This window comes from Bufo gargarizans, chromosome 10 (genome assembly GCF_014858855.1).
Source record: "Bufo gargarizans isolate SCDJY-AF-19 chromosome 10, ASM1485885v1, whole genome shotgun sequence".
In the NCBI taxonomy this organism is placed as follows: domain Eukaryota; kingdom Metazoa; phylum Chordata; class Amphibia; order Anura; family Bufonidae; genus Bufo; species Bufo gargarizans.
In genome coordinates, this window is record NC_058089.1 from 39,114,400 (window position 1) to 39,142,158 (window position 27,759).

The 27,759-nt window shown below is 43.5% G+C and overlaps 1 protein-coding gene across 3 annotated transcripts; it reads left to right on the forward strand.

Moving 5' to 3' along the window:
• The first annotated feature begins 5,429 nt into the window (after positions 1-5,429).
• On the forward strand, positions 5,430-24,507 carry LOC122920531. Of its 3 annotated transcripts, none has more exons than XM_044270106.1 (3): positions 5,430-5,486; positions 8,039-8,293; positions 20,941-24,507. In XM_044270106.1, exon 3 carries the CDS (start codon positions 20,951-20,953, stop codon positions 24,221-24,223), a length of 3,273 nt encoding a protein of 1,090 aa, XP_044126041.1. In that variant the 5' UTR covers positions 5,430-5,486; positions 8,039-8,293; positions 20,941-20,950; the 3' UTR covers positions 24,224-24,507. The 3 variants fall into 3 exon arrangements, with proteins under 3 accessions (XP_044126041.1, XP_044126042.1, XP_044126043.1); XM_044270107.1 differs by having other exon boundaries at positions 5,470-5,521; XM_044270108.1 differs by lacking the exon at positions 5,430-5,486 and adding an exon at positions 5,494-5,565.
• Positions 24,508-27,759: the final 3,252 nt, after the last annotated feature.

Sequence of the window (27,759 nt, forward strand, 5' to 3'; positions counted from 1 at the left end):
TCTCAGCTTTCCCTAGACCAGTGACATGTTCGATACACCTTTAACCACCTCCGGACCGCCTAACGCAGATTCGCGTTCCGGAGGTGGCAGCGCTGCGCAGAGTCACGCATATACGCGTCATCTCGCGAGAGCCGTGATTTCCTGTGAACGCGCGCACACAGGCGAGTGGATCTCCAGCCTGCCAGCGGCGATCGTTCGCTGGCAGGCTGGAGATGTGATTTTATTAACCCCTAACAGGTATATTAGACGCTGTTTTGATAACAGCGTCTAATATACCTGCTACCTGGTCCTCTGGTGGTCCCTTTTGTTTGGATCGACCACCAGAGGACACAGGTAGCTCTGTAAAGTACCACAAAACACCACTACACTACACCCCCCGTCACTTATTAACCACTTATGAACCCCTGATCACCCATGATCACCCCATATAGACTCCCTGATCACCCCCCTGTCAATGATCACCCCCCTGTCATTGATCACCCCCCTGTAAGGCTCCATTCAGACGTCCGTATGATTTTTACGGATCCACGGATACATGGATTGGATCCGCAAAACACATACGGACGTCTGAATGGAGCCTTACAGGGGGGTGATCAATGACAGGCGGGTGATCACCCATATAGATTCCCTGATCACCCCCCTGTCATTGATCACCCCCCTGTCATTGATCACCCCCCTGTAAGGCTCCATTCAGACGTCCGTATGATTTTTACGGATACATGGATCGGATCCACAAAACACGTACGGACGTCTGAATGGAGCCTTACAGGGGGGTGATCAATGACAGGGAGGTGATCACCCATATAGATTCTCTGATCACCCCCCTGTCATTGATCACCCCCCTGTAAGGCTCCATTCAGACGTCCGTATGATTTTTACGGATACATGGATCGGATCCACAAAACACGTACGGACGTCTGAATGGAGCCTTACAGGGGGGTGATCAATGACAGGGAGGTGATCACCCATATAGATTCTCTGATCACCCCCCTGTCATTGATCACCCCCCTGTAAGGCTCCATTCAGACGTCCGTATGATTTTTACGGATCCACGGATACATGGATCGGATCCGCAAAACACATACGGATGTCTGAATGGAGCCTTACAGGGGGGTGATCAATGACAGGGGGGGTGATCACCTCATATACACTCCCTGATCACCCCCGTCATTGATCACCCCCCTGTAAGGCTCCATTCAGACGTCCGTATGTGTTTTGCGGATCCGATCCATGTATCCGTGGATCTGTAAAAATCATACGGACGTCTGAATGGAGCCTTACAGGGGGATGATCAATGACAGGGGGGTGATCACCTCATATAGACTCCCTGATCACCCCCTGTCATTGATCACCCCCCTGTAAGGCTCCATTCAGACGTCCGTATGATTTTTACGGATCCACGGATCGGATCCGCAAAACACATACGGACGTCTGAATGGAGCCTTACAGGGGGGTGATCACCTCATATACACTCATTGATCACCCCCCTGTAAGACTCCATTCAGACATCCGTATGTGTTTTGCGGATCCGATCCATATATCCGTGGATCCGTAAAAATCATACGGACGTCTAAATGGAGCCTTACAGGGGGGTGATCAATGACAGGGGGGTGATCAATAACAGGGGGGTGATCAGGGAGTCTATATAGGTGATCACCCCCCTGTCATTGATCACCCCCCTGTAAGGCTCCATTCAGACATTTTTCTGCCTAAGTTAGCGGAAATTGTTTTGTTTTTTTTTTGTTTTTTTTTCTTACAAAGTCTCATATTCCACTAACTTGTGTCAAAAAATAAAATCTCACATGAACTCACCATACCCCTCACGGAATCCAAATGCGTAAAATTTTTTAGACATTTATATTCCAGACTTCTTCTCACGCTTTAGGGCCCCTAGAATGCCAGGGCAGTATGAATACCCCACATGTGACCCCATTTCGGAAAGAAGACACCCCAAGGTATTCCGTGAGGGGCATATTGAGTCCATGAAAGATTGAAATTTCCGCTAACTTGTGCCAAAAAAAAAAAATTCTATGAACTCGCCATGCCCCTCATTGAATACCTTGGGGTGTCTTCTTACCAAAATGGGGTCACATGTGGGGTATTTATACTGCCCTGGCATTTTAGGGGCCCGAAAGCGTGAGAAGAAGTCTGCGATCCAAATGTCTAAAAATGCCCTCCTAAAAGGAATTTGGGCCGCTTTGCGCATCTAGGCTGCAAAAAAGTGTCACACATGTGGTATCGCCGTACTCAGGAGAAGTTGGGGAATGTGTTTTGGGGTGTCATTTTACATTTACCCATGCTGGGTGAGAGAAATATCTTGGTCAAATGCCAACTTTGTATAAAAAAATGGGAAAAGTTGTCTTTTGCCAAGATATTTATCTCACCCAGCATGGGTATATGTAAAATGACACCCCAAAACCCATTCCCCAACTTCTCCTGAGTACGGCGATACCAGATGTGTGACACTTTTTTGCAGCCTAGGTGGGCAAAGGGGCACACATTCCAAAGTGCACCTTTCGGAGTTCACCGGTCATTTTTTACAGATTTTGATTGCAAACTACTTCTCACGCATATGGGCCCCTAAAATGCCAGGGCAGTATAACTACCCCACAAGTGATCCCATTTTGGAAAGAAGACACCTCAGGGTATTTCGTGAGGGGCATGGCGAGTTCCTAGAATTTTTTATTTTTTGTCACAAGTTAGTGGAATATGAGACTTTGTAAGAAAAAAATAAAATAAAAAATAAATCATCATTTTCCGCTAACTTCAGACAAAAAATAAAAAGTTCTATGAACTCACTATGCCCATCAGTGAATACCTTAGGGTGTCTACTTTCCGAAATGGGTCATTTGTGGGGTGTTTGTACTGTCTGGGCATTGTAGAACCTCAGGAAACATGACAGGTGCTCAGAAAGTCAGAGCTGCTTCAAAAAGCGGAAATTCACATTTTTGTACTATAAAAACTTTTACCCAAACCATTTTTTTTTACCCAAACATTTTTTTTTTATCAAAGACATGTAGAACAATAAATTTAGCGAAAAATGTATATATGGATGTCGTTTTTTTTGCAAAATTTTACAACTAAAAGTGAAAAATGTCGTCATTTTTTTGCAAAAAAAATCGTTAAATTTCGATTAATAACAAAAAAAGTAAAAATGTCAGCAGCAATGAAATACCACCAAATGAAAGCTCTATTAGTGAGAAGAAAAGGATGTAAAATTCATTTGGGTGGTAAGTTGCATGACCGAGCAATAAACGGTGAAAGTAGTGTAGTGCAGAAGTGTAAAAAGTGGCCTGGTCATTAAGGGGGTTTCAGCTAGCGGGGTTGAAGTGGTTAATTATAAATCTGTTCCTTAGCCTCTATCCTGTGGAAAAGAAATAAGATTTATCAAACCAGTGTAACGTAGAACCGGCTGAATTGCCCATAGCAACCAATCAGTTTCCACCTTTCATTTTCCAAAAGAGCGCTGAAAAATTAAGGTGAAATCTGCTTGCTTTATCTTTACATTGGTTTGATAAATCCCACGCTTGGTGATATATGACGTCACTGCGCCGGCCGACGTGATCACGGGCCGCATGAAATTTTGCACCAGATCTTCAGTCAATATGGCGGTGGCCAGCATGTCGTGAGCAAATGGATGAGGTAAGTATGATGTAATTCATTCATAAAGCAAATTTTTATGTAAAATTTCGCGAAGCAGCTGAATCTAATATTTGAATACTTCGCTCAACACTATAGAAAAAAGTAAAGTTCAGCAGCCCTCACCTGCCCCACCTTCACCTGTGAGCACGGAGGACCTGTGTCAGGTCCGGGTAACACAGTGAAATAGGGTTCAAGAAATCCAGCTCCACTTCGATAAAGGAAACATTTATTTTGCTTGTGGTAAAATCACATCTAGTTACAATTACAATAGTCTTGTGTTAAAGATGTGTGAATTTTATTCTATATTTTGTATATCTAGGATTGTAATTAGTTAACTTTTTCTACTTCCAAGTGCCCACCCACCCCCCTCTTTGTTTCAAGACTGGAGAGGAGAGAGAGGGGGGCAAAGAGCTGTGCTGTGGGAAGTGTGATTTCTCATCTTTCTACAGGTGTCCCATAGAGTGTCAGGCATTGCCTTATGCATGAACAGGTGGAATGCGTAAGCCAATCATATGGCTTGATGATATGTATATATTATTCACTGCCTATAGGGAAGCACCTCTTTAAAGTGTCACATATGACGTAGGCAGTATTCTTGTTAGAATAAACTCCATTACAAAATGGCGATGGTAACCAGATGTTTACACTAGTTCACATTCCAAAGTAGGACCCAGTGCGCAGAAGCCAGGGTGCTATCTTCTCTCTCTTATCTCTTCTTCCTTTTTGACCAATGAAACAATGTTTTAGCCTCAGTGAGGACTGCCCTCCTCTGAAAATGTATATACGCTTACCCCATGTAATTAAAGTTAGAGATTGCTTTGACCAACTTCTTTGTCAGTGTTCAGTCTCTCAGCCACGCGTGGATATTAACCCCTGGGGGGGGGGGTACATTGATCTGGAACACCAGAGTGTATCTAAAATGCCCTAATTTAGGGTGGTTTTAACACTTGTCTACGCGTTTTGGGCTACAAAAAAAAATTGAAGCCTTTCTTGAACCCCTTCGCTCAACACTAGTTATAAACAAGATGCTTTAGATGTGTCAGGAGAGTGGACTGATCCACGAATGTGTGCCGGCCGTTCCATGCATTGGGGACCGGGCACCATCTGTGCGGTTGCTGTAGATGGATCCAGACCCATTCAACTTGAATGGGTCCGTGATCCGTCTGCACCGCAAAAAAATAGAACATGTAGTGCTTCCGTTTCACACCGCTCACTCTGGATTGCAGACCCATTCAAGAGAATGGGTCCGCATCCGTGATACAGTGCACAAACCGATGGTGCTCGTATATTGCGGACCTACTGTTTGCGGGCTGCAGGCATGAGCCCTAAAAGTGTTTTCTCCATGTTTGTGCCGGGATACGTTCCCACCTTTGAAGAAAGAAAGACGAGGATCTCTCATACTGTCTCATGTAATACTTTATTGATCATTTTTATTTATTTAGGACAATGCATTTGATAACACTATTATTTGCATCAGTGCCATCATTCAATAACATTGTGATCTGCACAGATTGCTGGCAAGGCCAACTCTTGGATGTCACATTGCAGTCTCTTTCAATTACAGATGCAATCGTGAAAAGCTGCTGCTCGGTGGAGGCCAAACTGTGAACGGTAAGACTTCAAGCATCACCTTCCAGCAGGGATTCCTCATTCCCTACCATGCACTTCATCCACCGCACGTGGGGTGATTGCTGAGCCGCCCTCACCTGCCGAAAACCCGGCCAGAAACCTCCGCCGATCCGCCATCTTCCCAGCGTGACGTCACTTGCACAGCGCCACCACCAGGTCGCCGGCTGATGACGTCATAGAAGATGAAGCGGGTATAGGCGGCGCAGTGTGCTGAGGTAACTGGCGGGATGACGGGGTGATACGTTCTCATGTATGTCACGGTTCACTCTACTGTCCATTCATGTCGTGATAGGGGTGAGAAGTGATTGTGTTGTGGTGCAGACTAGGGTGAGGAGTATGAGGCATGGATACATTCCCGTGTTATTACTGGGCTGGGGGAAAGTGAACGTTTTCCTAAAGTAATAGAAATGTGAAACATTAATAGAAAGTAAAAAAACTGTAAGCACAATGCAGAGCCAGCTCTGACCCAGATGGACACCACAAGTGCTGACAGCCCAGTGACTAGGACAATTGCAGTACAGGTAGCACTACTTTCCCCTCAGATTCAAACAGAGCCTTAAAGGGATTGTCTCCAGCAAATGGTATTTATCATGTAGCCAAAGTTAAAGGTGTTTTCAGAGACTTTAAAGGGATTCTGTCACCTCCTTTTACCCTATAGAGCTGCGGATATGCACGGCTAGATCGCCGCTAGCATGTCCGCAATATACCGGTCCCATAAAGCGGTGTCCTTTTATTGAGTTTAAAAAATGATTTTAGAGATATGGAAATGAGCCTGGTAAGGTGCCCAGGGGCTATACTAACCTTCTTGGTGCCCAGCCACGCCCCCCTGTGAAGGAGCCCAGCACCGCCTGCGTCCTCCGAATCTCCTCCTTTCATCACAGTTAGATTGCCGTACTCATGCGATGCGCAGTGTCGGTATAGTGTTCCTTCCCTGTGCTGGCATCAGCCTCAGGGAAGGAACTGCGCATGCGCGATCTAACTGTGAGCAAGGAGGAGATTCGGAGGACACAGGCGGAGCTGGGCTCCTTCACAGGGGGGCATGGCTGGGCACCATAAGGGTAAGTACAGCCCCTTGGGCACCTTACTAGGCTCATTTACATATCTCTAAAATAATTTTTTAAACAAAATAAAAGGACACTGCTTTATGGGACAGGTATATTGCGGACATGCTAGCGGCGATCTAGCCGTGCACGTCTGCATCTCTATACGGTAAAACGAGGTGACAGAATCCCTTTAAGGCCCCCTGCACACAGCCGTGAGCGGTCCGTGGAACCGCGGCCTGGATCCCTCCAGAGAGCAGGAGCGCACGGCGTCATTGGTTGCTATGACGCCGTGCGCTCCCTGCTGCCGGCACAGTACAGTAATACACTGGTATAGATCATACCAGTGTATTACTGTATTGCGGCGGCAGCAGGGAGCGCACGGCGTCATAGCAACCAATGACGCCGTGCGCTCCTGCTCTCAGGAGGGATCCAGGCCGCGGTTCCACGGACCGCTCACGGCTGTGAAACACGGCCGTGTGCAGGGGGCCTAAAGGGTTTCTGTCACCTGAAAAATGGGTATTAAGCTGACTGACATTAGCGATGTGCTAATGTCAGCTGAAAATATTAGCGCCATCTCACTGCCTGCCGCCGTTATTAAGAAAAACAAACTTGTATAATATGGTAATTAGCCTCTAGGTGCAGGGGGGCGTTGCCCCTGCTCCTAGAGGCTCCATTGTCCAACCTCTGGCCACACCCTGCTACACTAGATTGACAGGGCCGGGCACCGTTGGTCTCCTACCTCCGGCCCTGTCTGCAGTGTAAATCTCGTGCCATTCAGTATTCGGCGCAGACGCAGTGAGTCAGACAGCTTAATACCCATTTTTCAGGTGACAGAAACCCTTTTACCCCATAAGGACCCATGACGTAGCTGTATGTCATGTATCTGATTCCTAAACATGGCGCCCGCGTGTAGCGGGAGCCTTAGCCGCGGGGTCTCTGCTATTTTAAATAGCAGAGAGTAGACCCGCGGCACATGTATGCGATTAGCCATAAGGCTGATTGCATATATCGTACCTTTCAGATGCCGTGGTGAAATGTGACCACGGCATCTGCGCAGACCGGAACCAGAAGTCTAGCGCTTCCGGTCCAGTAATAGCGTTCCCCCGCTGAGATGGGGGAACCTGTTACCTTGCGCTAATTGACCGAAGCCTCAAGCAGGCTTCAGAGTTAATGTATAGAGCAATACGGGCCACTAGGTGGCAACCTTGTATTGATATAGTGCAAATGAAGTCTTCAATGATGGCTATTTAGCCATGACTGAATACTATGGCAATCGAATGATTGCCAGTTACTGTCACCCTAGGTGACTTAAAAAAAAGTTTTTACAAATATAATTTTTTTTTTTAAAAACCTAAAATTTCAAATCATCCCCTTCCTTAAAATAAAAATACTTAACCAATAAAAAAATAAACATCATGGGCATCGCCGCATGCGAAAATTCCCATACTATTAAAATATAACAATATTAATGGCATACAGCAAATGGCGTGACGGGGGAAAAAAAACCAGCCCTTTTTTTTTTCCGCTTGTATCATTGGGGGACACAAGACCGTGGGGATAGCTGCTGGTGCCACTAGACTGAAAAGTGATAGCTCCTCCCCTGCCGGCTATACCCCCTCCAGCCTGGAGAGAGCATATCAGTTTTAAGCTTAGTGTCGTAGGAGGCAGACCTCCCTGCTTGCAGAGCGGCTTCCTTTTGTTATTTTTTCTTTTTTCCCTTTTAGGTAGGGGAAACAGAGGCGCCTAGCCCTTCTGTCTACCCCGGGAGCAAGGCCAGTGTCGGATTCCCTCACCGCCCGACCTCCCCCAAGAAGAAAAGGTGGACCAGAGCAGCCCAGCTTCCTGCCAGCCTAAGGGTCACCTGGATCCGGCGAGACCCCCCCGCCATTCCAGTCTCCCGCCACTTCATGTGCTAGCTGCTGAACTCTGAGGAGGGGTGAAGAGAAGAGGATGAAGATGGGGTGATTACTCTGGATTAGGCGAGTATTATCTGCACCCTCCATCCCTCCCCCCTTTCATTCCCTCCTCCCCCCTCCCCTTTCCTCTCCATTCGGTCACAGAGTTAGGATGGAAGCCTTCCGTCCTTTTATTTTTTTCAGGGGGGCACTGGGAACCATTCCTGAGAAGATCCACACCTGGTCTCTCTCTATGCACAGGAAATACTTACCTGGCCCTTACTCCACTGATGGCACATTTTCCGCTGCACTTACACAGGCTGTGGGCTCTTCCACCCAGATCCTGATCATAACCGAAAATGCAGCTGAACAGGAAGAGAAACACACACATCCGGTCGGGACCCAAGCAGAGGAGTCTGTAGCCTGTAAGAGTGCAGTAGGGACAGTGACATCTGAGAATAGAGGGATGGGTAAATATTAACTAAAGAAATGGCATTATAAAACACGTGGAGAACCCCTTTTATAGCTGACATTTGCTGCATCTGTTCTTTGGGTACCAGACAATGTACAGGTAATTTTGAAGCGAAAACTGCTTGCTCAAGCACCGCTATCTCTTCAAACAGCTGATCGGCCAGGAATTGGACCAGCACCAATCTGATATTGATGACCTATCCTGCACAGCCCCTTTAAGATGTCCATAAATTACACGCCATATCTTTGATAGGCCATCAATATCAAATTAGTGGGGGGACTGACACCCAGCAGTCCCCACTCCCAGTCAGCTGTTCCGGAGTAACTCTGGTGCTGGAAGTGAGCTGGTTAGAGTAGTGCTGCTCCCATTGAAGTGAATGAACGGAGCAGTATAGTTCCTGTGCTGGAGCTACTCCAGAACAGATACTCCTTTTGATATTGATGGCATGTAATAAGGATGCGTCATCAAGATCAGAATCCTGGACAGCGTCTTTAAAGGGACACTGACAGGCCCGATAAACATTATTAGTTATTTCTTATGCAGTCATAGGTCTATTAAAGTGTATTCCAATCACATAAGAGTACCCCCTGTCCGCATTTTAAACCATGTAAAAACAACTTTATAATCATCTGTCAGTCACCTTCCTTTATGCCAAAGGGGGCGCTAGGAAACGACAGTTGGGGCGCGGCTGGGCACAAAGGTGGGAGAAAAAACGCCCCTTGGGCATAAAGGAAGGTGATTGACAGATGATTATAAAGTTGCTGTGTCCCTTTAAGTTGCTGTAGAGGGTTCTAACAGCAGGTTGCCCCTCTTTTTACCATTTAACAAACATGCATTTTATAAATAATAAATAAGCCTCAAAAAAGTACGTTGCTTAGTGGCGTCGCAGGTCCCAATGGTGAAGTGGGTACAGTTCACACAGGTGAAAGCGTTTCTTTTGATTGGACCGCGCTGCCTCAGAAGTCACAGGAAATCCACAATCGAAGCCAGCAAGATAATCACGGACATGGGGAAGCAAACAGGCCAGTCAAAGCCTCTCCTCTCCTTTCCAAGCTTCTATGGAACACCAAAATTGCATCCAATAGTGAAGTACCGTCATACAGATTGGAGTAGAAAATGGTTTTATTATACTCACCATGTACAAGTATATACAGGCAGTATACAATGAATCAATCACCATTGTATACTGCCTGTATATACTTGTACATTGTGAGTATAATAAAACCATTTTCTACTCCAATCTGTATGACGGTACTTCACTATTGGATGCAATTTTGGTGTTCCATAGAAGCTTGGAAAGGAGAGGAGAGGCTTTGACTGGCCTGTTTGCTTCCCCATGTCCATGATTATCTTGCTGGCTTCGATTGTGGATTTCCTGTAACAAACATGCATGTTTGAGCCGAGGGTGCAAGTTTTGGAGGGTATACAATTTTTTTTCCCTTTTAATTATCGTGCGACAGCTGCAGTCCTCAGACAAACCACTGTATTCTTCTGGACTGCAGCTGTACTTCTATTTACAAACTGTCAGTACAGAAAGTCTGGGTATATCCCTGGCCTAAATATGCAGCATTCTAATAAGGTTATCATCGTGGAAACATATTGCTGACGACCTTGTAACAACCACAAGCCCGACCCAACATTGCAGAAATTTTATATTGACTTGTGAGTGATCAGATGTAGCTGAGGATAGGCCATCTATAGTAAAATCCTGGACAACCCCATAAAAGTTAGAATAGGGGGAAACCATTAGCATGAGGGATGTTCAGAAAGGATTCACACAGTTTTGGTTTTTGTATGGGCTTTATTTTGTCAAAATGTGTTCTTTATACATCTCCTTCCCTTATGCCACTCATGTTTTTGCTAAAGAAAAAACACTCAATCTGCACTATAATAGCTTTGTCTGAATTAGGCCCAAATGTTCATTTCACCAGCATTGCCTGCCTTACAAAAGACTATCATTCTATGTCGATCATCTAAAAGCAGTGAACATCTAGATTTTGCTTACCTGAAAATATTTGTTCCTTGAGGTCCAAAGGCAACACTGAATGGGTTTGCAGCTCCGGTTCTAATTAGGACAGAAGAAGCAAATATTGAGGAACAAACAAAAAGGAACAAAACAAACAAGTTCCTCTTGTCCTTCAGGCAGCACTGAATGGGATTTAGGTAGGAATTCAGGGGTAGCTATTTGGAACACCAGCGCAGGACAGGACTGCAATGTCAAAGGCTGAACCTGCACAAGAGATGTCCAGCCTATAGAGTTTTTGGCAAAGGTATTGGATGATATCCAAGAGGCTGATTGACAGTTCTGATCCAGAGAAAGCAAGCAATTCTGCCCAGGAGGCAGCAGGGCTCCAGATGGCGACCAAAATGGTCGCCAATGCGACTAAGAATTTACAAATGGCGACAAGACTTTTTAGTCTTGTCGCCATTTGCGACTAGACCCTCCGCGGCAGCTCTGCAGTAGAACAGCGACGGGCACAGGAGCTGATCGTTCTCTGCCGCCGATGTTCTCCTCAGTCTGAGTCAGCTCGGTCACAGCACACAGAGACGCTGGCAGCAGGGAGGGGAGGGGCTCGGGAGCAGTGTAATCTGATCCTAGAGTGGAGGCTGCTTCTGCCAGCCCCTCCCCTCCCCGCCCACCAACCAATCAGAGCTGAGGCAAGGCAAGCACTAGCAGCTCTGAGTCACTGACAAGTACAGGGAGAAAGAATCGGATGAGTCACAGGTGAAAAGAACTAAAGATCCGACTTGTGACTCATTCGATTCTTTCTTAGACTCCCTGTACAGTGTGCCCCCAACACCCCAGTATAAGAAACATTGGTGGCACAGCGTGCTCCCCAACACCCCAGTATAAGAAACATTGGTGGCACAGTGTGCCCCCCCCCAACACCCCAGTATAAGAAACATTGGTGGCACAGTGTGCCCCCCCAACACCCCAGTATAAGAAACATTGGTGGCAGTGTGCCCCCCCCAACACCCCAGTATAAGAAACATTGGTGGCAGTGTGCCCCCTCCCAACACCCCAGTATAAGAAACATTGGTGGCACAGTGTGCCCCCTCCCAACACCCCAGTATAAGAAACATTGGTGGCACAGTGTGCCCCCTCCCAACACCCCAGTATAAGAAACATTGGTGGCTCAGTGGGAAGTGCCAATGAGGGTTAAAAAATAACTTTAAAAAATTAACTCACCTCCTCCAGTTGATCGCGTAGCTGTCGGTCTCCTGTTCTGTCTTCAGGACCTGTGGTGATGTCACTGAGCTCATCACATGGTCCATTACCATGGTGATGAATCATGTGATGTATCATGTGATGAGCACAGTGATGTCACCACAGGTCCTTTGACAGGTCCTGAAGAAAGAACAGGAGATGATCAATTGGAGGAGGTGAGTTAATTTTTATTTTTTAACCCTCATTGGCACTCCCCACTGCGCCACCAATGTTCATTATATTGAGGGGGGGGGGGGGGGCACACTGCGCCACCAATGTTTATTATACTGGGGTGTTGGGGGGGTGCACACTGCGCCACCAATGTTTATTATATTGAGGGGGGCACACTGCGCCCCCCAATGTTTATTATACTGGGGTGTTGGGGGGGTAATGTTTATTATATTGAGGGGGGCACACTGCGCCACCAATGTTTACTATCCTCGGGTGTTGGGGGGGAGCGCACTGCGCCACCAATGTTTATTATATTGAGGGGGGGCACACTGCGCCCCCCAATGTTTATTATACTGGGGTGTTGGGGGGGTAATGTTTATTATATTGAGGGGGGCACACTGCGCCACCAATGTTTACTATACTAGGGTGTTGGGGGGGTGCGCACTGCGCCACCAATGTTTATTATATTGAGGGGGGCACACTGCGCCACCAATGTTTATTATATTAGGAAGGCACACTGCGCCACCAATGTTTATCATACTGGGGTGTTGGGGGGCGCACTGCGCCACCAATGTTTATTATATTGACCTTCTACTAAGCATTCTGTATTAAAGAATGCTATTATTTTCCCTTATAACCATGTTATAAGGAAAAATAATACAGTGAATAGACTTTCATCCTAGCAACCAAGAGTGAAAATCGCACCGCATCCGCACTTGCTTGCGATTTTCACGCAGCCCCATTCACTTCTATGGGGCCTGCGTTGCGTGAAAAACGCACAACATAGAGCATGCTGCGATTTTCACGCAACGCACAAGTGATGTGTGAAAATCACCGCTCATGTGCACAGCCCTATAGAAGTGAATGGGTCCGGATTTAGTGCGGGTGCATTCCGGTATTTTGAATGCCAGATCCGGCACTAATACATTCCTATGGGAAAAAATGCTGGATCCGGCATTCAGGCAAATCTTCAGTTTTTTTCCGTCTGAGATAAAACCGTAGCATGCTGCAGTTTTATCTTTTGCCTGATCAGTCAAAATGACTGAACTGAAGACCTCCTGATGCATCCTGAACGGATTACTCTCTATTCAGAATGCATAGGGATATGCCTGATCAGTTCTTTTCCGGTATAGAGCCCCTGTGACGGAACTCTATGCCGGAAAAGAAAAACACTAGTGTGAAAGTACCCTAAAATATTAAGTTTAAATCCCCCCTTTCCCAATTTTACATATAAAATATATAAACAATAAATAAATAAACATATTACATAGCGCTGTCCAAACTATTCAATTATTAAAAAATGTCTCCTATGCGGTGAGCATTCGCCATTTTTTAGTCACCTTGTCACCCCAAAAAATAGGATAGGACTGTTCTATTATGGGCCGAATGTTTCATAAAATGCGAAATGCACGCGGCTTTTTTTGGTGTTGTTTTTTTTTTGCGCGGTATTGAGTATCGCAATACTTTTTATGGTGACGAAAGCGAATCAAAATTTTGGTATCAAAACAACCCTATGCCGATCTGATCGGCGTAGCGTTGTCACGATACCAAAATTTTGATTCGGTTTCGATTTGGCGACTAAAAATTTGATTTGGCTCCTAAATTTTTCAGTTCAGGAGCCAATGGCTACTAGGTATTTTTTTTAGTGTGGAGCACTGGGCAGCAGTGAATCTTGTGGAGTGTGGCTTTTTTTGTAACGGTGATGCTTTATAGGTTGCTGAGATGACCACCATTATTCATCTTGCAAAGTCGCTTTACGGGCTTTCAGTCCCGTTCTGGGACCTTGGAACTGCAGAAACAAAGATTTTTCTTTTCTGAAGGATGATGTCGAACAAATGTTTTTTCAGAAAATGTAGCACTTCCTGTTGGTTTGTTTGAGGTTCCGGAAATAATGCTGGCAAGAAAAACTCTTGAGTAAGATTTGCCACTGAGTTGACTTTTGGAAAGAATGACGGGACAGTCCTGTAAATTATACAGTCTGGACGAACGTGCAGTCTACAGAAAAGTGCCTGGAGTTCCGAGAATCTTCTTGCTGTAGATATACCTACTAGGAAGATATGTGGAAAGATTTATTTAACCAATCATTAGTAACAGGAGTCGTCCCGGAAGATTGGAAATTGGCAAATGTCGTGCCCATTCACAAGAAAGGTAGTAAGGAGGAATCGAGCAACTATAGACCAGTGAGTCTGACATCAATAGTAGGCAAATTAATGGAAACCCTATTAAAGGATAGGATTGTGGAACATCTAAAATCCCATGGATTGCAAGATGAAAAACAGCATGGGTTTACTTCAGGGAGATCATGTCAAACAAATCTTAAAGATTTTTTGACTGGGTGACTAAAATAATAGACGGTGGAGGTGCAGTAGACATCGCATATCTAGATTTTAGTAAGGCTTTTGACACTGTCCCACATAGAAGACTTATCAATAAACTGCAGTCATTGAGCATGGACTCCCATATTGTTGAGTGGATTAGGCAGTGGCTGAGTGACAGACAACAGAGGGTTGTAGTCAATGGAGAACATTCAAAACAAGGTCATGTTACCAGTGGGATTCCACAGGGATCTGTACTGGGACCAATTTTGTTTAATATCTTCATAAGTGATATTGCAAAAGGCCTCGATGGTAAGGTTTGTCTTTTTGCTGATGACACAAAGATATGTAACAGGGTTGATGTTCCTGGAGGGAAACGCCAAATGGAAAAGGATTTAGGAAAACTAGAAGAATGGTCAGAACTCTGGCAACTAAAATTTAATGTGGATAAGTGCAAGATAATGCACCTGGGGCGTAAAAACCCAAGGGCAGAATATAGAATATTTGACACAGTCCTGACCTCAGTATCTGAGGAAAGGGATTTAGGAGTAATTATTTCAGAAGACTTAAAGGTGGGAAGACAATGTAATAAAGCAGCACGAAATGCCAGCAGAATGCTTGGATGTATAGGGAGAGGTATAAGCAGTAGAAAGAGTGAAGTGCTTATGCCGCTGTACAGATCACTGGTGAGACCTCACTTGGAGTATTGTGCGCAGTACTGGAGGCCATATCTCCAGAAGGATATAGATACTCTAGAGAGAATTCAGAGAAGAGCTACTAAACTGGTCCATGGATTGCAGGATAAAACTTACCAGGAAAGGTTAAAAGACCTTAATATGTATAGCTTGGAAGAAAGAAGAGACCGAGGGGATATGATAGAAACTTTTAAATACATAAAGGGAATCAACTCGGTAAAGGAGGAGAGCATATTTAAAAGAAGAAAAACTACCACAAGAGGACACAGTTTTAAATTAGAGGGGCAAAGGTTTAAAAGTAATATAAGGAAGTATTACTTTACTGAGAGAGTAGTGGATGCATGGAATAGCCTTCCTGCAGAAGTGGTAGCGGCAAATACAGTGAATGAGTTTAAGCATGCATGGGATAGGCATAAGGCTATCCTTTATATAAGATAGGGCCAGGGACTATTCATAGGATTCAGATATATTGGGCAGACTAGATGGGCCAAATGGTTCTTATCTGCCGACACATTCTATGTTTCTATCTTTTTGTGACAGGTCTCTGAGCATAGCTTTGTCTAGTGGCTCAAACGGAGGACCCGACAGGTAATCCAGCACCAAAGACAAGTCCCATTGCAGGCGACGAGGTCTGATGTGTGGTCGCAGATTGTTGACCACTTAAAAAAAAAATTGATAAATGGTTGGTCAGAGAATTTATTATTATACAGAGAATTAATAGCTGCAAATTGTAACTTTAAGGTGGGTTTACAGGGCTGATGGAACAGCCAACAGTCTGCTGCTCCCCCAGTGAAGGTGACCATAATGCTGTAGAAATCGAACTGTTTCTACAATCTGGTGACACAAGTGATCTTGGGAGTCTGCGATTAGTAGCCAGTCATCGAGGTACATAAGTATTTGTATTCCTTGGAGTCTCAATGTGGAAAGTGCCATGAATGAGAACTTGGTAAAGACTTGTGGAGCTGAAGTGATTCCGAAGGGGAGACAGGTGAATTGTTAGTGTAGTATTCTGAACTGGTGACAGATCGCTACCTACATAGGAACTTCCTGTATTTTTTTCTTATTGGCAAGTGCAAATAGGAGTCCAAAAGTTGTTGTTTTTTTTAAAAGACGATGCCACCTTGAAGTATTGTAATGGCGGATTTTATGGAGTCCTTCTTGAGGAATCTGTTTCGGTTGTAAATGTCCATTATGAAATGCCATTTTGTTTTGGAACAGAGAGTACAGGAGAGTATACTCCTTGTCCTTTCTCCCCTTTTGGAACTTCTTCCAGAGCTTCTTTTTGAAGAAATTCTATTAGTTGATCCCAGACATGTGGCTTTGTTGAGGACACTGACACGAATTTGTCTGGAAGCAGACAAATTCCAGAGAGTAACCATCTCTTATTTTTGACTGTACCGAGGTATCTGAAGTATCATTGAGCCAATGTAGGTGATGTCCTGCCAGCCTGGTGCCTACCTGGTGCAGGGTTACTCTGGCTTGAGAATTCCTTCTTCTCATTTTTTCTTGGTGGTGAAAGAATTGAAATCTTCCCTTCAGAGTCATGGTTGTCTGCTTCCTCTACTGGAACGAAAAAAAATCTTCTACCTCCACGTCTCTGGTTAGAAAAATTTTGAGTTTTCTGTTTAGGAAGTTGAGGAAACAAATTCCCTGTATCTTTACTAAGTTCCTTTAAGATTCCTTTTCATTCTTTTCCAAACAGGCTTGAGTGAAAGAATGGTAGAGCACAGAAATGGTTCTTAGAAGATACATCACCCTTCCAGGATTTAATCCACAGGGCTCGGCGAGATGAGTTGGAGAACATTATATTCTTAGCCGATAGTCTCAACATATCCAAGGGAAAAATCACAGAGGAATTCACTGGCTAATTTCAAGAAAGAAAGATCTTCAAAAATCTGCTCCTTTGGGGTACCGTCCATAAGGTCTCTTCATATTTGGCTGAGCCAGAGCCTGAGAGTTACTGCAGCTGGCACCGTAGCAAGCAATGCTTTACAGAAAGAGGAGGACAGTTGCTAATTTCTACGTAGAAGAGAATCCACTTTTCTTCAACAGAGAGGATTCAACAGAAAACACTGCCTTTTTGCTAATTTGGCTACTGGAATATCGACTTTTAGTGATGATTCCTATTCTTCTGACTCCTTGGGGTCCACTTTATACATAGCATGAAACCTTGATGCAAAATCATTTTTTTTAATCTGGTTTAGCCCAACTTTGTTAAGATAATACTTTAATATCTGGATAGCTGGGGACAACCTTTGCCTTTTTTGGAGGAAAATAAAAAAAAAGTGTCCTTATTGATGGTTTCATTAAGGGATTCGTCTTTTTTCTTACACTTTTAACTGCACTAACTAACTTAAAAGCTTTATCTTTATGAAAAACAAAAAAATTTCTGAAATATCCTGATCAAAATCTCCATTAAAAAAACTTCTCTCTCAGAGAGAACCTGGATATCCAAAGAAGCAAAAGAGGAGGACGAAGACTTGCGTTTCTGACGTCTTTGTTTCTTGTGATGTTTTTTATGTTTCTTTCTTTTTTTCCTGAATTTTATCAAACGTTTTATTTCATTTTCCCTGGAACCATTGAAGGAATCCTGAAGTACACTTGGTACACTGGTTACAGGTGTCATTAGATTCATCGTCAGGTAAGGGCTGTTGGCATTCAGAACACAGCCTGTGCCTTGATTTTCTTTCTCCATTTCTACTGAGGAGAAATGCTGGCCATCTGAAACAGAAAAAGACATTAGGCCCCTTTCAGGAAAGCGAGTCCCATGCATTGCTATGTAACCCTTATACAGACGTGGACAAAATTGTTGGTACCCTTTGGTCAATGAAAGAAAAAGTCACAATGGTCACAGAAATAACTTTAATCTGACAAAAGTAATAATAAATTAAAATTCTATAAATGTTAACCAATGAAAGTCAGACATTGTTTTTCAACCATGCTTCAACAGAATTATGTAAAAAAATAAACTCATGAAACAGGCATGGACAAAAATGATGGTACCCCTAACTTAATATTTTGTTGCGCAACCTTTTGAGGCAATCACTGCAATCAAACGCTTCCTGTAACTGTCAATGAGACATCTGCACCTCTCAGCAGGTATTTTGGCCCACTCCTCATGAGCAAACTGCTCCAGTTGTGTCCGGTTTGAAGGGTGCCTTTTCCAGACTGCATGTTTCAGCTCCTTCCAAAGATGCTCAATAGGATTGAGGTCAGGGCTCATAGAAGGCCACTTTAGAATAGTCCAATTTTTTCCTCTTAGCCATTCTTGGGTGTTTTTAGCGGTGTGTTTTGGGTCATTGTCCTGTTGCAAGACCCATGACCTGCGACTGAGACCAAGCTTTCTGACACTGGCTAGTACATTTCTCTCTAGAATTCCTTGATAGTCTTGAGATTTCATTGTACCCTGCACAGATTCAAGACATCCTGTGCCAGACGCAGCAAAGCAGCCCCAGAACATAACAGAGCCTCCTCCATGTTTCACAGTAGGGACAGTGTTCTTTTCTTGATATGCTTCATTTTTTCGTCTGTGAACATACAGCTGATGTGCCTTGGCAAAAACTTCGATTTTTGTCTCATCTGTCCACAGGACATTCTCCCAGAAGCTTTGTGGCTTGTCAACATGTAGTTTGGCATATTCCAGTCTTGCTTTTTTATGATTCGTTTTCAACAATGGTGTCCTCCTTGGTCGTCTCCCATGTAGTCCACTTTGGCTCAAACAACGACGGATGGTGCGATCTGACACTGATGTTCCTTGAGCATGAAGTTCACCTTGAATCTCTTTAGAAGTCTTTCTAGGCTCTTTTGTTACCATTCGGATTATTCGTCTCTTAGATTTGTCATCAATTTTCCTCCTGCGGCCACGTCCAGGGAGGTTGGCTACAGTCCCATGGATCTTAAACCTATGAATAATATGTGCAACTGTACTCACAGGAACATCTAGTTGCTTGGAGATGGTCTTATAGCCTTTACCTTTAACATGCTTGTCTATAATTTTCTTTCTGATCTCTTGAGACAGCTCTTTCCTTTGCTTCCTCTGGTCCATGTCGAGTGTGGTACACACCATATCACCAAACAACACAGTGATTACCTGGAGCCATATATATAGGCCCAATGGCTGATTACAAGGTTGTAGACACCTGTGATGCTAATTAGTGGACACACCTTGAATTAACATGTCCCTTTGGTCACATTATGTTCTGTGTTTTCTAGGGGTACCATCATTTTTGTCCATGCCTGTTTCATGAGTTTATTTTTTTACATAATTCTGTTGAAGCATGGTTGAAAAACAATGTCTGACTTTCATTGGTTAACATTTATAGAATTTTAATTTATTATTACTTTTGTCAGATTAAAGTTATTTCTGTGACCATTGTGACTTTTTCTTTCATTGACCAAAGGGTACCAACAATTTTGTCCACGTCTGTAGGTCTGGAATGTACTGGATAACACTTGCATAATGCTGTCAGTGTTATCCAATACATTCCAGAACTGTAAGGGTTACATAGCATCATAAATCCATATAATGCTATGCATCCCCGCCAGTGCTGGGAGGTCAGGACAGGTGATCTCGCTGCCACGCACTGTGAGTTCGATGCATAAGACTCTCTCATGTGAAAGGGGCCTTAGGCTGAGTTCACACGGGCGAGATTTCCGCGCGGGTGCAATGCAGTAGGTGAACGCATTGCACCTGCACTGAATCCTGACCCATTCATTTCAATGGGGCTGTGCACATGAGCGTTTTTTTTCATGCATCACTTCTGCAATGCTTTAAAATCGCAGCATGCTCTATATTCTGCGTTTTTAACGCAGCCCTGGCTCCATAGAAGTGAATGGGGCTGCGTTCATAACGCATTGGATCTGCAAGCAAGTGCGGATGCAATGCGTTTTTCACTGATGGTTGCTAGGAGATGTTGTTTGTAAATCTTCAGTTTTTTTATCACGCGCGTGAAAAACGCATCAAAACGCATTGCACCCGCGCGGAAAAAACTGAACAACTAAACGCAATTGCAGCCAAAACTGACTGAACTTGCTTGCAAAATGGTGCGAGTTTAACTGAACGCACCCTGAACGCATCCGGACCAAATCTGTCACGCTCGTGTGAACTCAGCCTAACTGTTCGTCCAGACAGGAGAGTATACGGCTAGGAGAAAGGCTGCAATAAGGTAACTTAATGTCTGCAGGACTCAGCTGCCCGTCAAGTGTAGGAGAGTCACTGCAAGGTACAGTTTAAATAGGCTGCCAGGGTCTGAACTACGCTGTGCCTGCGCAGATCGTAATATTAGACGCCGATGGCATAGCGGGCGAAATCTCATGATAACTTCTCAAATCACGCATTGGGCTGGAAGCAAAGCTCAAGTGCGGCCACCAGCAGGGCTAAGGCAGGTCTCACAATGCATGCACACTCCACAGGCGTGTACAAGGATCTCTTGGCAATATAGGCTACTGTATGCTCAGACAGTACTACAACCTCCTAGGACAGCAGCGCCTCTATGCAGACCGGAGGGAGCACAGACACCTGATGAAAAAAGGCAGACAGCCTCTTCCTTTTTTCTGGGGGTGGGGGTTTATATTAGAGCAGCTGGGCTAGGATTGGTTGCATTTAATTTATTTATTCTGTCCTAATTAGAACCAGAGCCACAAACCCATTCAGTGCTGCCTGAAGGACGAGCGGAACAATATATCTTGCATGGTCCCTTTAAATTTTCTTTATGTAAGATGATTTTCATTGGGTTTGAAATGAGGACCATCCTCCCCATCAGTTACATCACATGTTCATATAATCTTCAAAATATTTCTACTGATTTAAAACATATTCCATGTTAAAATATTCTGGTCTCTCAAGGTTTACATTTCTTCTTTTTATGTAGGCATCTCATCATGCCATCCTGTGTGGTGCGTGGCTGCAGTCATGCAGAGAAGAAGCGTGATCCGTCTAGAATTTTGCATGGTTTTCCAAAAGAACCTGAGAAAATCAAGCTTTGGCTGCATCAGACTGGACAATATGGTGTCGACCTTGATGACATGGTTGTGAAAGTGTATCTAGGAAAAGTGTATGACACTTATAGAATGTGTTCCTTACACTTCACAAATGACAGTTACCGCTATGATGGATACCGGAGGATTTTAAAAAAGGATGCCGTTCCTACTATTTTTAATAAAATAAAACAATCTACAGTGTCAGGATACTTATTTAGTACTTCTAGTGAGCAACACACCCTTTCTGCTACACCTACTGATGACCAAAAACCATCTTCTTCTGCAGTACATATATTTCGGGTCGAGCCTCAGGTTATTCATCCAAAGCCATCTTTACAACCTACCATCCAGCGAATGACTTTAGTTCCTGTGGTTCCTCAACGTCTTATTTTTCAACCATGTGGCATCAGTCAAAAAAATAATTCGGTAGTTAGCAACACATCATCATTAGTAACCACTCAACCCACTGCAATCAAAACTAGTGATGCCATGCATATGCATTCAGCCATATTAAATGTAAATCAGCAGTCAACTGTATCTGGACCTTCTACGTCCTCCATTTTGGAAGTACCATTGTCATCATCACTGTCTATTAAACGGAGTACATCTGTAAATTCAGAATTGACAGCATCATCTCATGGTAGTAAACTGGAGAAGCTACCTGCTAAATTACAGCATAATACTTCAGTCCCAGTCACATTTGTGCAAAAACCACCCTCTTCTGTTCTTGGTGAAACAAAGCCATGCTCCATGACAGTCCTTCCAGTTTCTGGAAATGTGACCCCTAAGACACAGACACCATCTTCTATATCGGTTGTCAATAATCCACTTAAAATCCCTGATTGTCAGCCACCATCAAAGAAAAGAAAGCTGGAGGAAAATATTGCCCCAAGTGTTTTGCTGAGTCAATCTATGAGCCAAACAACTGTTAATACAGGTAAACTTTATTTTGTATCAAGCAACGCACCAGTGGTTCAGCCATCTTATCTGATTCCAAAGCCTTTAATGGTTGACAAAGGTGTCAACACTGATTCCTTCACAAACAGAAAAAGTTGCTGTATTGCCACTGATCCAATGCACAGAAAAAGAAGTGTACATACACAAACTAAAATATATAGGAAACATCGTAAAATTATGTGCACCTTAATACTTCCATATGAGCCAATCAATGATAATAACTCAGACTCAACTGTATCTCTTGCCAGCCCAGAAGATATAGGATTTAGTGATTGTAGTCCTTCCAGGTCAAGTGACTGTGGCGATGATCCACTTCACATTTTAGAACCCGTTAATTTAGATTTAGTTAAAGTTGAAATATTGTCAGATCCTGAAGTGGATGCACCTACTTTTTCAGATAGCAAACAAGCAATCCATATTAAAGAAGAAAGTGAATCTGTGGGGCAGGCTGTTCCCCTAAAATCTTTTAAAAGTACCTACACATTACCAGAATTTGACATCAGTACAATGAAAACAGAACCCTATATAAAAACAGAAGAGGATCAATTCCCAATTTCTAGTGCACACAAAGTGAGTAATATTTTATCTCAAAACCCCCAAATTGAAAGGACGTCACCCATTCCAAGCTATCCATTGGCTCCAGGTTGGAGAAATCTGACTTCTTGGGAAACATCTGCCATACCGACTGATGATGAACTAGAAGACCTTAATGACTCCTCGTTCTATATCAATGAAATGAGGGAGGATGAAGATGAATCATTCTTACTTCCAAGTGATGCAGAAGATGAAGACGACATAAAACCTGTGTTCCAGGACTTGGATTCACCAGTGGAGAATCCCGTTGAAGAAGAAAAGTATATTGTTTTTGAATCCTGTCTGAAAAAGCTGATAATGATGATCCCGTGTATGTCAGAAACAAAGTGTATGTCACCACTTACACAATACAGAAAAGAAACCATTGGATCCTATTTGTCTATAGAAGTTCGTTGCAGATCTGGTCATACAAGGTTACTATGGGAAAGCCAGCCAAGACATGGATATCAACCAATGGGAAATGTTCTGTTATCTGCCGCAGTGCTATTTAGCGGTTCAAGTTTTCTAAAATCCCAACATATGTTTAAATTGCTGAATCTGAAATCAATAGACAAAAGTACCTATTATAAAACTCAGTCTATGTACCTGTTTCCTACCATTAATCATCACTGGAAGGAGGAACAAAAAGCAGTCATACAAAGTGTCCAGGAAAGACCACTTTGCTTGGCAGGAGATCAACAATTGGACAATCCTGGGTTTTCTGCCAGGTACTCTATATACTCCATGATGGATGTGGCCAGCAAGAAAATTTGTTCGTTTTCCGTACAGCCGGTTATTCCACAAGTGACATTGGAAGGCCTAGAAAAAATAGGATTTCAGAAGTCTATGGGTGAGCTCCAAACTCTGAATGCTGAAGTGAAGATGATTGTTACTGACAGAAGTGTTGCTATTCAGGAACTTCTGAAGAACAATTATCCTGGTATCATTCATCAGTTAGATCTGTGGCACCTATCCAAATCAGTTGGCAATGAAGTTTTAATGGCAGCCAAACATAAAGACTGTGAAATCATATATGAATGGGTGGAGGCAATCAGGAACCATATTTGGTGGAGTTCTTGCACTTGTTGTAAAAACCATGATTTGTTAATTGAAAAATGGAAATCAGTTCTTCAGCATGTTACCAATGTTCATGAGTGGGGTGGTGATAGTGACTGTAAAGCGTGTCATCATCCACCTCTACCAGAAGAAGTGGTGAATAGTGCAAACTGGTTGGAAAAAGACTCAATTGCCCATGAACAACTCAAAAAAATAGTAGAAAATACCAGTCTATTAAAGGACCTAAAACGTGTCTCCTTCCTCTGTCACACTGGAGAGTTAGAGATCTACCATACCACTTGCCTTAAATATCGTCCAAAGACGTTACATTTCTTCCTGGACTCTATGGTAGCACGGACACAACTCGCAGCCCTTGACCACAACAGAAATGTCTGTAGAGTTAAGGAATTGGTGAAAAATGCTTCAAGTGGAAATGCATTAAGTACTATGACACAGGGATTGGACGTCTCCAAAGGTCAAAAGTCATGGATTATCAAGGCTCTGTATAAATCAATCTGTCATAATTTTCTGTTTGACATCATGAATGATGTCATAGGACTTGTCAAAGAGGTGCAAACATTTCAATGACCCTTCACTTTTGAGGAAATACCACTTAAGAGGTTTACATTCTCTATTAGCTGTGTGATAAATTCACACAGCACCCAAAAACAATTTTTTAAAATCATTTGTACATTTTGATTTATCTATTTTACACAGTTGTGTATATAAATATTCCTAATTCTTGTACAAACACATTTCTTAAGTAATGACAATATTTTTGGAGTATAAGACTTGCTAGTCTCCAGTCAGGGAGGTCCAGTTAGTTGGTAGAAAATATGTATTTTCTAACTGCAGTTCTCTAAAGCTGAAAGGGTGTCTTATGATCAGAAAAATACAGTATTTGTGGTTTCAGTTGATTTATTTTGTAAATTGTTATTTTATAATAAAATAACGATAAAATATGTGTGCCCAACTGTTTGCATTAGAGAGGGGACTGTACATGTGTAGTGATGCGCCATAATGTGCAACTTTTTTACACCAAAATAGTGGCGTAATTAGCTTAATAAATGTCACTAATTGTGTTGCACACTGATCAGCCACATTAAAACCACCTGCCTGATAAAGTCCAGTAAGATGTGAGTGGGGAACCTTGAGGATTAAACTTGTTTCTCCACTTAATCCCACAAATGCTTGACGAGATTGAGATCTTGGGAATATGGAGGCCAAGTCAATAACTTGAACTCTTTGACATATTCCCCACCCATGTAGAAGGATGCATTGTCCTGCTGCAAGAGGCCACATCCAGTAGGGAATACCAGTGCCATGAAGGGGTGTCACATACTCTCATCCCTTTAGGTTAATATTGCACTTCACACACTAAACACACACTAAACACAATCCACACATTATAAATACATGCTGTCACCACATGTAACCATGGCTAATGAAATGCCAATCCGTTCCTATGCAAATACACACCACTTTCAGACATCAAACCCTCTTTAAAAGGCGTGGATTATATTTAGAGCTACAGAGGCTGAACATTAAATGGGTGTTCAGGATTTTGTTCTTGATGGCCTATGCTCTGTATAGGGCATCAACATCTGATTGACCCGGATCAGACACCGGTGCCAAAACTACACAGCTCCATCCATTGTGTAGTGGATGGAGGTGGTTTCTGCAGCACTGCTACCATTGAAGTCTATGGGAGCAGTACTGCAGTAACCAGCTCCATCCATTACACAGTAGATGGAGCTGTGTTGTTCTGGCAACAGAGCTTAACTGAAAGAGATGATTGTAGGGTTGTCTGACCCCCGCCAATCTGATATTGATGGCCCTGGATAGACAATCACGAGCAAAATATTGGAATACCCCTTTAACGTTTTAAGACTTAATGCAATAAATACAGTGCTTAGCAGTGATAATTTCACATTCCCCTTTCACTGCTTGTTTTATACATTTATCCTGTGGTTCAGTCTTCAGAATCTCCCTGTAATTTATTATTTAAAAGTAGATAGTATGTGATTGGGGAGAGGGGGAATAGTTCAGTTCGGATAAATGACCATTTGCTGTTTTTTGGAGGCAAAAGAAACCAAGCTTGTGGGTCATGTGTCAGACTTTGACCATGAGACAAACCCCCACAGCTCTGGTTGCTGCAACAAAAATAATTTGGACAGTTCTCAAATCAAAACAGTAATGTTATAAAATGACAAAGGTAATATTCAGTACCATAAAAGCCATTTTCCAGGTGAGTACATGATCTTTACACATCAACCCTCCGGCCCTTGGTCAATTAGCTCAGTACAAGACCAGGGGATATTATCCACAGTCATATATGCATGTACACTGCATTTAGGTTCATGCTGGGGTGCCCTGGTGAGTTTGTAGCTTTGTGCTGCAACAAGGCTGTTATATTGGTTGTCTGGGCCCGCCACAGTCCCACTCTCTCCTGTGAGGATGGACGCAACTTCTCTTACCTTAGCTGCTTTCCGTCCCACTCCCTTTCCTCCAGCTTTGTTGGTGCCTATCGCTGCTATCCTCTGCAGGGCAAGGTCTGCATGACTATTCCATAGGGTGCACGCACGGTCACCCTCGGCCTCCTCAAGAGCTAGTGCGTTTACATCAAATTTCTTCCTCAGCCAATTGCTGGTCGTTCCTGTATATTTAAGGTGCCCTCCCCAGTGCCTGAGCTTTAGAGCATCTCTAGCAAAAGTGTGATTTTCTAAATACTAATGTATCGAGCTACAGTCTGACAACTGACTGACTCCTAGCCACCTGCCCTGATCTTAGCCTGTTCTCGGATTGCCCTACTGCCGCCTGCCCTAACCTTGGACTTGTCCCTCAAACACACTAGCCTGCCTTGACTTTGGCCTGTCTCTTGACTAGGTACAGTTGCAAGAAAAGGTATGTGAACCCTTTGGAATGATATGGATTTCTGCACAAATTGGTCATAACATGTGATCTGATCTTCATCTAAGTCACAACAATAGACAATAACAGTCTACTTAAACTAATAACACACAAATAATTAAATGTTACCATGTTTTTATTGAACACACCATGTAAACATTCACAGTGTAGGTGGAAAAAGTATGTGAACCCCTAGATCAATGACATCTCCAAGAGCTAATTGGAGTGAGGTGTCAGCCAACTGGAGTCCAATCAATGAGATGGGAGGTGTTGGTTACAGTTGCCCTGCCCTATAAAAAACACACACCAGTTCTGGGTTTGCTTTTCACAAGAAGCATTGCCTGATGTGAATGATGCCTCACACAAGAGAGCTCTTAGAAGACCTACGATTAAGAATTGTTGACTTGCATAAAGCTGGAAAGGGTTATAAAACTATCTCCAAAAGCCTTGCTGTTCATCGGTCCACGGTAAGGCAAATTGTCTATGAATGGAGAAAGTTCAGCACTGCTGCTACTCTCCCTAGGAGTGGCCGTCCTGTAAAGATGACTGCAAGAGCACAGCGCAGACTGCTCAATGAGGTGAAGAAGAATCCTAGAGTGTCAGCTAAAGACTTACAAAAGTCTCTGGCATATGCTAACATTCCTGTTAGCGAATCTACTATACGTAAAACACTAAACAAGAATGGATTTCATGGGAGGATACCACAGATGAAGCCACTGCTGTCCAAAAAAAACATTGCTGCATGTTTACAGTTTGCACAAGAGCACCTGGATGTTCGACAGCAGTACTGGCAAAATATTCTGTGGACAGATGAAACCAAAGTTGAGTTGTTTGGAAGAAACACACAACACTATGTGTGGAGAAAAAGAGGCACAGCACACACATCAAAACCTCATCCCACCGTGAAGTATGGTGGTGGGGGCATCATGGTTTGGGGCTGCTTTGCTGCGTCAGAGCCTGGACGGATTGCTATCATCGAAGGAAAAATGAATTCCCAAGTTTATCACAACATTTTGCAGAAGAACTTAAGGCCATCTGTCCACCAGCTGAAGCTCAACAGAAGATGGGTGTTGCAACAGGACAACGACCCAAAGCATAGAAGTAAATCAACAACAGAATGGCTTAAACAGAAGAAAATATGTCTTCTGGAGTGGCCCAGTCAGAGTCCTGACCTCAACCCGATTGAGATGCTGTGGCATGACCTCAAGAAAGTG

What these genes read in the sequence shown, in the direction of transcription:
- LOC122920531 (XM_044270106.1), top strand. Translation starts at nt 20,951, where the DNA reads ATGCCATCCTGTGTGGTGCGTGGCTGCAGTCATGCAGAGAAGAAGCGT.